This window comes from Microtus oregoni, unplaced genomic scaffold (assembly GCF_018167655.1).
Source record: "Microtus oregoni isolate MIOR12 unplaced genomic scaffold, Mior012 000015F_ref0000493, whole genome shotgun sequence".
In the NCBI taxonomy this organism is placed as follows: domain Eukaryota; kingdom Metazoa; phylum Chordata; class Mammalia; order Rodentia; family Cricetidae; genus Microtus; species Microtus oregoni.
In genome coordinates this window covers 11,844,169-11,855,984 of record NW_024543074.1, presented here as the reverse complement: position 1 = coordinate 11,855,984, position 11,816 = coordinate 11,844,169, and the positions used below count along the sequence as shown (strand labels likewise).

The window sequence follows — 11,816 nt, the reverse complement described above, 5'->3', positions numbered from 1 at the left end:
ATGGTGAAGTTCTATTTCAACAAGAAACCTTTCTGTGACTTCTTGAGCAACATGTTCTACCATCTATTTCCCAGGGATGTTGAATATAATACAATTCATCATTCTGCCTCAAAAAGTTGTGTCAAAAAGCTTTTAATGTATGTGAGATAATTGTGTTTTATACTACAGTTCATCACCACAACTGTTTATATCTTCCATCTATAGTCCTAACTGCTCAGAAAACCTGTTAGAAAAATAGAAATTTGGAGGTAATAAGTCACAATATTTGATAAAATAAAAACAGTAAGTAAAACTGGGAAAAATAAAACTTAAAAAAATGAGCCAGGCAGTGGTGGTGTACACCTTTAATCCCAGTACACAGGAGACAGAGGCAAGCAGAACTCTTGAGTTCAAGACCAGCCTGATCTACAGAGCAAATTCCTGGACAGCCAGGACAATTCCTTGACAGAAGAACACTGTCCAAAACAAAACAAAATAAAAACACTGGGAGAAGACAGTTTCAAAGTTAAGAGAACACCAATAATCCCAGGATTCAGGATACTGAGATCACAGGGTTACCACAACTTTGAGGCTACTCTGGTCTACAAAGTAAACCCTATCTCAGAAAAATAGTAGAACAAACAATTCACTCACCCTTTAGCTGCTTCACATTTTCCTTATTTGTCCATTTTCTTCTTGCATCTTCTCTCATTTCACGTCTAGCCACACTGCTTAAATCATGTGCATTAAGTTCGTGTAACTTGGGTAGTAAGTCTCTCACCCATTCATAACGGATTGGACATACAATTCTTGCATAGACTTTGGTGGTAACTAATACTTCATGGAAAATAATCCATTCAAGTTTGGTTTCCTGTTCATGAAGCTATAAATAAATATAAGGCTTAAATGAATACAAAAATTTCATTTAAGGACAACTATTAGTAATCAGCCCTATTCTACATTAGAGCAAGAAAATAAGGAAAGCCAGGACTATAGAGAGAGACTCTGGCTCCAAAATAAAAAGAAGATAATATCCTGAAACCTGAATGTTTATTTTCTTCCTATAAAACAGAAGTCATAGCTGGGCAGTGGTGGTGTAAGCCTTTAATCACAGCACTTGGGAGGTAGAGGCAGGAAGATCTCTGAGTTCAAGGCCAGCCTGGTCTACGAGAGCTAGTTCCAGGACAGGCTCCAAAGCTACAGAAAAACCCTGCCTCAAAAAGCAAACAAAAAAAAAAAAACCCAAACAAACAAAAAACAAAAGTCATATGCCAACCAATACCTTTAAGCTCTACATAAAAGAGATGTAAAAATCTGAAATGAAAACTAGAAGACACTGGTATGTTAGTACTACACTTATAAAAGCCTACCTTTTATTGAAAATAAGATGAATTAGGGCTGGCAAGATGGCTCTACTGACAGAGTTGATTCCCCGTGGTGGAAGGAGAAAACTGACTCCTGCAAGTTATTTTCTGGCATTAATGTGTGTGCCTCTCCACACTCCCCCAAAATGTAATTTAAAAAAAAAAAAGGGCACTTTAAGGGCAGGGGATGTAAAATTCCTGCCTTACATGTGCAAGGTCCCAGGTACTATAAGAGAAAACAGAACAAAAAAAAATTAAAAAATTAAAAATAAAAAACCCACAAAGGCAATTGTTGCAAGGCAAGGTGATGTAAACCTGTAATCTCAGTACTTGGGAGGTAAAGGCAAAAGAAGCTTGAATCTAGCCTGAGCTACACAGAGATCCTATTTCAAAAAAGGAAAAAAGTACTTACTGCTGAGGAAGGGTGAATATGAACTGGACTTCCACGCCCATCCATTGTGCAAAACGTTCTGCCAACAGATCTATACATAGGAAAAACAAAGGATAACGACTAAAATAACAAAGCAATAAGTTAACTGTTATATAATATTTTACTACTAAAATAAGCAGAAGTTTACCTGGGAAAGAAGAACCATTTAAGTAACAAACAATATTGTCACAAGAGCTAGTTTAAAGGAGCCATATAAACACTTGCCCAAGCTCAAATTATATATTCTCCTAATGAGTATCTATACAGTAAGAACCTTTTTTCATCACAATTCTAAAGAAAGGAAGCTGTTATTACAGAAGAGATTTAACTAGTGGGTTTATACCTTATACCTTTAAAAATATATATTAATGCATGTGGGCAGGGGTGCATGCATGCTTTGTCATATGTGGAGGACAAAGGACAACTTTGGAGTCAATTCATCTTCTACCCTTATTTCAGTTCCAGGGTTCAAACTGAGCTCATCAGGTTTGCAAGGCAAGCATCTTTATCCACTGAGCCATTTTACCAGCCCTACAATTATATGTTTATGTGAAAGTAACTTCAGAATGTTAGCTCATCTCAACGTTTTCTTCAATAATTTTGTACGTGTGTGCATGTGCCCATGCATATAAATAGGGAGACCAGAGGTCAACTTTATTTTTTAAGACAGGGTCTCTCTCTGACCCTGAATCTCATTCTGAAATAAACTAAATTTACAGAAAATTACTACATAAAGGACACAATAATTTTTTTTACTAGAAGTACTGAGCAGTAAATTGCCAGTCCAATACCTCACCGGTGCATTATTACCAAATGCTTGCCATTTTCCTTCCTAGTTAAGCCACCAAACCAGAAAATTAACACTGACGCATTATTAACATCAAATCCTAAGATCCCACTGACATATCACCACTATCCTAATAATATCTTTTAAAGCAAAACAACTCAATTAAGAATCAGCACCACCTTTATTTTTCATATTCTTCATGCTGGAACATTTGCTCATCCCAACTTTCATAGTGTTATCACTGTTCCCAGGCTCTCTCAGATGATAGTGCCAGGAGACCAGACATAAGCCACTATCCCTGCCAACTCTGAGTATATCTAATTCCTTTCGCCATTATCCTTACAATATTTACTTATGTGATCCATAATGAATTTCCCATTACCAGTGTTCCTACTTTCCTTACAAAGATACCCTTATTTTAACCCATCTTAATTGAGTCCCGATAGTCCATATATCTAAGCTTTGCCAGGGATGCCACTGTCTTGTTTGGCTCTTACACGCTACCTGGGGCCACAAAACTACAAAAACCCTTGTCATTTGCTTTAGATGTTGACACATCTGCCTAGTATGTACGCTCTTCCTATCTTGCCTTGACTCCAGTACCCCAGTTTGAATCACAGTACTTCCCTGTGCACAGATGACAATTATGAAAAGATTTCTTATAATTGTTATCATCACCACAGAATCTATAGTAAACCTTCAATCTTTAAATATTTTACCACTGCAATTAGATACAGTAGTGTTTATGAACTTAATGCTCAATGCTCAAGCATAATGCTCACCTTCGAGCAACATTTTTGAAGTAGCCTGCACAAAGACATCTTCGTAGTACTTCATGTTTAGGCCCTTCAAAAGTCTCTCTTGGGAAATCACTTTGCTGTAGAAAGAATATGTATTCAGTGAAAAAGATCACAGGACAATATGATCTAATTTTTTTTTTAAAGTTCACATTCCTAAAAGCTTCTGGGTAATATATTGTAAGAAGGATTAGATTTAGCCTTGTACCCAAAATAATCAAAAGACACACAGTATAAAATAATTGACAGAATACTATGTATCAGACAACAAAAGGAAACAAAGACCCAAGAGACAGGAAATTAATACCAATAAAAATTCTGACTATGACATAAGAAAGAAAATCCAAAACCAGGCGGTGGTGATGCATGCCTTTAATTCCAGCACTGCGGGGGGAGGGGGGCAGAGGTGGGTGGATTTCTGTGAGTTCAGGCCAGCCTGGTCTACAAAGCAAGTTCCAGGACAGCTGGGTTATACAGAGAAAACCAGTCTCAAAAAAAAAAAAAAAGGAAAAATCCAAATGGAATCCAGAAGGAAACAATGCCAAAAGACTAAAAAGACCAAAGTGGCTGGAATTTGGAGGAAAGAGTAAATTCAGGAGAGCTATTCAGAAACAACATTGGAGATCTGCAGAAAATAAGTATCTGCCCAAGTACTTAACCTGTCTCAAAAAGCAAAGAGTTAAAAGTAAAAATAAACTAAATAGAGGTTAAAACAAAGCTGCACAAAGATGGAAAATACACAGAGAATTTTGATACTGTATGCTATTATGTTCTCTTTGAATTATTTGAATGCTGAGGAAGGAGCAACAGCTGCTAAAAGATATTTATTTATAAATGCTGCTGAACTAATCCAACATAGATATTTTGAATTTGGATCTAAGGATATGATACTTTGGAAAGGAGTTTCTTATTTTGTTTTCACAGAGGGTGAGAGTCTGTGGATTGCTTCCATCCCAATGTGGTATGATAGACCACGTCCTCCTGAATGGTTCCTGTGCACGCCTTCAAAAAATTGCTTCGCTCAACTGCCAACTGAGATGAAACTAGCACACAGGTTATACCATGAAAGACCTAATTAACGACGCCCCCATTCTGCAGGAAGCAGTTTGGAGAGAAAAAACTGCGCCCATGTTCCCAAATATGGTTTATAAACGTTCTTTTACATTTAAAGGGGGATATGATAGAGATATGAATAATTTACATTGATATGGATTTTGTTTTAGTGATTTAAATTTAAGGTCAATTTTGTTATATGTATATGTGTTTCTGATCTTGATTAAGGAACTGTGATTGTGTAGTTCATTTAAAAATGTAATGTATAATTAGAAATATAGATTGTTAATAGATAATCATAATAGTCAAGTTTGTAGTCATGTTAGTTAAGATTTTCTAGATGTGCATAGATATATTTTAGATAGGCATTCTTCATATTTTTCAAAGATTATAGAATATGGCATTTTAAATGTTTTAATAACTTAGGACTTTTCATGACAATGAGACACTCTGCTCCTGGCAGCACCAATCTACTTCAAGAGGAAGATGGGCATCGAAGAGGCTCGTTATGGAGTTTGATAGCCATTTGGGCAAGAAACTGCTCTTGCCTGGACTATTCCATAAACTGGACACAGAGAACCCATAGAGAGAGGACTACTGAACTTGCCTAAGGTGAGATGATCTTTCGGGGTTCCGGATTCATGAAAGAGTCTGCGAGACATTCTGCAGGACACAACAGATAGTGACTGAACTGACTTTGAATTCTCCTGCTTTATGGAAATGTCTGCTGGATACCATGGGCCTGAAGGCTGAAGATGGATGCCCCAATGGTACAGAGGAACTTTGGGTGACTGTCCAGGCAGCGAGATGTCTCTGTCATTTCTAGAGCTTTAAAAGTTGCTTTTTTCTTGTTTGCTTAGGTAGTATTGTATCTTTCTGGAGTCTTTGATGGAGTTAAGAATAGTTAGTTATAGTTATAGTTTTCCTTAGTTATGATAAAGATTATTGTAACTTTTACTTGATAACTGTTTTGTTATATGTAATTTTGCTATGTTAAAGTTAAAGCCTTTTTTTTTGTTTAAACAGAAAAAGGGGAAATGATGGAGGAAGGTCATTGGCTAATAAAGGAACTGCCTTGGCCCATTTTATTGGTTAGAAGATAGGTGGGAGGAGTAAACAGAACAGAACGCTGGGAGGAAGAGGAAGTGAGCTCAGACTCCACAGCTCTCCTCTCGGGAGCAGACACCTCAGAGAGACGCCATGCCCCGCTCCTGGGCAGACACACACCATGAAGCTCTGACCCAGGATGGACTAGGCTAGAATCTTCCCGGTAAGACCGGTTCTCACAGATTATTAGAGATGGGTTGATCGGGATGTGAGAATTAGCCTGTAAGTGCTAGAGCTAAAGGGCCAAGCAGTGTTTAAAAGAACACAGTGTCCGTGTAATTATTTCGGGGCATAAGCTAGCCGCGCAGGCAACCGGGGTGCTGGGGACGCAGCCCCGCCGCTCTTATTACTACAAACAAGAATGCTTAGAATTTCACAGAGCTAAGAATGATGCTATAAAACAAAACGAAACCTAAGGCCTGGTTTTGGATAGAATATCTAGAAAGGGATTACCTTTAATACCAGCACTTCAGAGGCAGAGGCAGCAGATCTCTGACTTTGGGGTGGCCCTAAGATATATATGGAGTTCCAGGCAAGCCAGTGCTACATAGTCAGACACATATACACCAAAAACAAAACAAAACCTGCACATAAAATATCATGAAACATTGAGAGGTGTATATATTATTTTTAAAATACTTATTTTAAATTATGTAAATGTGTGTGCCTTCATGAATATGTGCAGGTGAGTGCAGTAGAGAGGTCAGAGGCAATGGATTCCTGGGAGCTGGAGTTACAGGCAGTTATGAATCACCTGATGTGGTATTGGGAACTCATGTGCAAGAGCAGTATGTGTACAGTCTGTCCTGCACTATTATTCTTGCAGTTTGTGTACAGTCTGTCCTGCACTATTATTCTTGCAGTATGTGTAGTCTGTCCTGCACTATTATTCTTGCAGTATGTGTACAGTCTGTCCTGCACTATTATTCTTGCAGTATGTGTACAGTCTGTCCTGCACTATTATTCTTGCAGTATGTGTACAGTCTGTCCTGCACTATTATTCTTGCAGTATGTGTACAGTCTGTCCTGCACTATTATTCTTGCAGTATGTGTACAGTCTGTCCTGCACTATTATTCTTGCAGTATGTGTACAGTCTGTCCTGCACTATTATTCTTGCAGTATGTGTACAGTCTGTCCTGCACTATTATTCTTGCAGTATGTGTATAGTCTGTCCTGCACTATTATTCTTGCAGTATGTGTACAGTCTGTCCTGCACTATTATTCTTGCAGTATGTGTACAGTCTGTCCTGCACTATTATTCTTGCAGTATGTGTACAGTCTGTCCTGCACTATTATTCTTGCAGTTGTACAGTCTGTCCTGCACTATTATTCTTGCAGTATGTGTACAGTCTGTCCTGCACTATTATTCTTGCAGTATGTGTACAGTCTGTCCTGCACTATTATTCTTGCAGTTTGTGTACAGTCTGTCCTGCACTATTATTCTTTCTTCTTTCTTTTCTTTTCTTTTTTTTTTTTTTTCTTTTTTTTTTGGTTTTTCGAGACAGGGTTTCTCTGTGGCTTTGGAGCCTGTCCTGGAACTAGCTCTGTAGACCAGGCTGGTCTCGAACTCACAGAGATCCGCCTACCTCTGCCTCCCGAGTGCTGGGATTAAAGGCGTGCGCCACCATCGCCCGGCTTCTTTTCTTTTTTTAGACATATTCTATTAAGCCTTGGCTAACCTGGAAACATAAACTAGACTGTCCTCAATTAACAGAGATTCATCCACCTGCTTCTGCCTGGAAGGTGCTGGAATTAAAGGTATGCACCACCAAGCCCAGCCCAGACCTGTTATCCTGATTTTAGTAATGCCTTAACAGGTATGTGCAGACGTCAAAACTTCGCAAACTGGGCATTTTTGTTAAGTGTTTTAAATGTATTTACATTTGCTTGGTGAGTGGACATGCTCATGCTGAAGCATAATTATGTGTGGAGGTCAGAGAACAACTTTTGGGAGTTCCTGAGATCAGACTTGGGTCGTTAGATTTGGTGGCTTGCACCCCTACCTGCTGAGTCACCTCACCAGCCTCATACGTAAAGCTTACTATGCGTCAACTATTCTTTAGTACAACTATTAAAAAATATTTTCATTTCTTCAGATGTATTTCTTTACTGCTACTAGGATTCACTGGGTCAGAAAGATGGCTGTACAAAGCAGCATGCAGACGGAAGGTGGCCGACTAGAAATGTACGTCACGGAAAGTTCAGTATGCCATCGACAGGCTTAAAATGCTAGTCAAGGAAACAAAACATACAAACTACAGCCATCACCTGTTTAAGTTTCCTGATCAGTTCCCGAAGCTGAGCTTCCACACGGAATGCAGAAAATAAGCACCGCCAGTGAATCCAGTGCTTTTGGCACCACGAAGCTGGAGCTCCACTACAACACAAAAATACTCGTCTTGAAAATACCTTCTATAAACAGAAGACAAAAAAGGTCCTCATTTCCTTTACTAAAAATGGACAGCAGTCATGTGTGGTATCAGGTTAGGGTTGTTGCAACCTCAGCATTTGAGGTAAAGACAGAAGGTTCAAGAGTTCAAGGTCATCTATCTGCCAGCTTAGGCTACAGAAGACCATCTCAAAAAAAGCAAGCAACCAACCAACCAAACAACAAAGCCCAAAAGGAAACCCATAAGTGAATGAAGAGATAAGGACAAACACTAAAAAAAGTGTTTTAGAAAATATGACAAAAAAAATTATCAGGGGCTGGAGAGATCAGTTAAGAACACTTGTTCCTCAGTCTGGATTTGGTCCCCAGCACCAACATAGCAGCTCACAACCATCAGTAACTCCAGTTCCAGGGGATCCTACACCTTCTTTAGTTTCTATGGGCACCATGCAAGGCTGTAGTACACATACATACAAGCAGGCAAAGCACTCATATACTTAAATCTTCTCAAAGAAGGAGAAAAAATTGATAAAAAATAATGTCAGGCCCTCTGACTAAATTTTAAAAAATAATTTGTAAATGGGTTTCTTTTTACATATATGAATTAACAAATATATAATTATTTAATCTAAGTATCTCCATAAAAAATTCTGTAAAAATCATTTTCAGGAAGGATTTGATGAAAGAGGAGAACTACTATTTTCAATAAACGGCTACTAAATGACATGACAGCCTCCTGGCAATCTCACTGATGTTAAAAATACCTTGAAGTCAGTTTCATCCCATTGATCTTTACTGTCTAAGGTCATAAACAGTAAGTATGTAATGGAGCTGCAGAGCAGACTGATGTTTTTCAGAACCAAGGACCAACTCACATACCTTGATTTGCACTGTTCAAAAATGACAGCTAAAGTTGCAAAGTCATTAAATCCTCCAGCTTTTGCTGCCAATTCTCGATGTCTCTGTTCTGCTTCCTTCTGGTACTCTGGATCAACTAAAAGACAAATCAAGAGACAGTTTAGTTTTAAGTCAAGTGCCTACATTCACTTTGCTTTCCTTTTCACCATGTTCAACAAAATCTGCCTCACTCTTGAGGTAGAATTAAATTAGCTCTTCTTAAAGAGTCCAGTTTCTTCCATGAGTATTATAATCATCCCATGTCCTGACCCATTGTCCCCCACTCTCCCCACATTGTTTGCAAGACAGATTATCTCCCTAAATAGCTCAGGATGACCTGGGATTTGAAATGTAGCCCACCATGGCCTTGAAATTCTCTTGTCCCGTCCCTGCCTTCCAAGCACTGGGTGGTACAGAATTGTACCACACACATAGCTATTTTTCTTCTTTTAAACGCATGCTAGAGATTTACAATAGTCAACATTACTTCTCTCAATTCAGTTTTTAAAATAGTATCTGGAATTTACTATCTAAAAAAATGCATGGGCCGGGCGATTGTGGCACACGCCTTTAATCCCAGCACTCGGGAGGCAAAGGCAGGCGGATCTCTGTGAGTTCGAGACCAGCCTGGTCTACAGAGCTAGTTCCAGGACAGGCTCCAAAGCCACAGAGAAACCCTGTCTCGAAAAACCAAAATAAATAAATAAATAAATAAATAAATAAATAAATTCATGGTATATTATACACATAGTTAAAAGGGGTATAAGGTAAAAGTTCCATGTCCAAAGTCTGTCACATAAGCAGTCTTCAGGGCTGACCACTATTAGAGATGGTCCCCAACTTAGAATAATCAAACTTTATAATGGTGTAAAAGCAATATAATTTACATTCAGTAGAAACTGTACCTCCTATTTTCTACTTTAATCTTTTCCCAAATATCAACACAACAATCTCTCCCAATGTTAGTACCATATTGAGCCTCTGCTCCTAGTCAGCCATGCAATTATAAGGATAAGTAAGATAAAAAACAAAAATACTTCATTACACCATGCAGCTTTGTACAGTAGGTCAATGTTTTTTTAAATAATTTTTTAACTTTATTTTATGTGCATTGGTGTCCTCTTCAATTTCTTTCTTCAAAGACTTAAAGTTCTTGTCAAATGGATCTTTCACTTCCTTGGTCAGAGTTACCCCAAGATATTTTATGCTATTTGTGGCTATCGTGAAAGGTGAAGCTTCTCTGATTTCCCTCTCTGTTTCCTTATCCTTAGTGTATAGGAAGGCAACTGATTTTTTGGAGTTGATCTTGTATCCTGCCACATTACTAAAGGTGTTTATCAGCTGTAGGAGTTCTTTGGTAGAGTTTTTGGGGTCACTTATGTATACTATCATATCATCTGCAAATAACGAAAGCTTAACTTCTTCCTTTCCAATACGAATCCCCTTATGTTGTCTTATTGCTATTGCTAGAACTTCAAGCACTATGTTGAAGAGGTATGGAGAGAGTGGACATCCTTGTCTTGTTCCTGATTTTAGGGGGATGGCTTTGAGTTTTTCTCCGTTTAATTTTATGTTAGCTGTCGGCTTGCTGTAAATAGCTTTTATTATATTTAGGTATGACCCTTATATCCCTAATCTCTCCAAGGGCATTTTTTTTTTTAATTTTCGAGACAGGGTTTCTCCGTAGCTTTTTTGGTTCCGGTCCTGGAACTAGCTCCTGCAGACCAGGCTGGCCTCGAACTCAAAGAGATCTGCCTGCCTCTGCCTCCCGAGTGCTGGGATTAAAGGCGTGAGCCACCACCGCTCGGCTAGGTCAATGTTTTTAATGCATGTTTGACTTAGGAAGTTTTCAGTATCACAAGAATTTAATCAGGATGTGCCCCATCATAAATCAATGAAAATCTGTAGTAAGTTTGTACTCTGCCAAGTATTTTCCACTTTTCTCCTTCTACCATGTGGATTCCAGGGATCAAAAAAGTGGTCAAGAGTCAGAAGGATTGCTCAGCAGGTAAAATTGCTGGCCTCAAAAGCCTGATGACTTGAGTTCAATCCCAAGAATCCATATAAAGGTAAGAGAGAACTGACTATACAGTTTTGTCTTTAGACCTCCACATACAATGCCATGACAGACATGTACATTATACACATACAAAGAAGTGATCAAGCATTGATTGCCTAAATGTATAAAGAACATACACAATTTAACTAGACATTATATAACGGATTCAAAATAATAGGTAATTAAACTGGACCTCCATATACATTAAGCATCCCTATTACAAGTATTCCCTAATTTTATAATAATGTATAACAAATATACAGAAAAGTACTAAAGCTGAGAATGTATACCCCATGATGTAATTATAAACATAGTGTAGCAGTGTACTCAAACAAATCAACAACCATGAGCATCAGAGAAGCCTAATCACATAATACTATCTACTTTCCTCGGATGGGTAACCATAGCCTGACGTCTAACTCCACAGATGGGTCTTGCCTGTTTCTAACCTTTAAAAACATGTTTTTACATTTATTTTTTGTGTGTGATCATGCCACTGCATCCAATTTGGAGGTTAGAAGACAACTTGCAGGGATCAGACCATCATATGGGTCCCACTAATGAAGCTCAAGTCATTCATCTTAGTAGTAGGCACCACTGCCTACTGGCCCATCTTCCAGCCTTGCTTCTAACCTTTATATAAATGGAATCACACAGTATGTATTTGATGCATTTAGTTGCTTTTGCTCAACATTATGTTTTTGAGATTTAATTGTTTCCTTACTTTGATCCTATTTTTTTCTAAATCCACTTCAAGACTGACATGCTCTCTGGTCAAATTACCCACCCAGCACTTTATCAGATTAATCTTCATTCTGCCTGGATCCCCTGGGTTATGAAGCCATAGAGAAGCTAACATATATGGCCTAATTTTTCTGTTCATTGTAGGCAATGCTACAAACCTTCAATTGGCCTACTATAGTCATTTACACACTGTCTCAGCCTCTTATGGA

The 11,816-nt window shown here is 38.3% G+C and overlaps 1 protein-coding gene across 2 annotated transcripts in view; it reads right to left on the bottom strand.

Moving 5' to 3' along the window:
- The window catches only part of Dhx40 (DEAH-box helicase 40), a 44,011-nt gene that overhangs the window by 2,230 nt on the left and 29,965 nt on the right, over positions 1-11,816 (bottom strand). For both annotated transcript variants that reach the window (XM_041665682.1, XM_041665683.1), the window contains exons 13-17: positions 8,787-8,901; positions 7,787-7,895; positions 3,343-3,437; positions 1,756-1,825; positions 634-862 (exon numbers count right to left, since the gene is read on the bottom strand). In XM_041665682.1, coding sequence (XP_041521616.1) covers positions 634-862; positions 1,756-1,825; positions 3,343-3,437; positions 7,787-7,895; positions 8,787-8,901 — 618 coding nt within the window. The remainder of the gene's footprint in view (positions 1-633; positions 863-1,755; positions 1,826-3,342; positions 3,438-7,786; positions 7,896-8,786; positions 8,902-11,816) is intronic.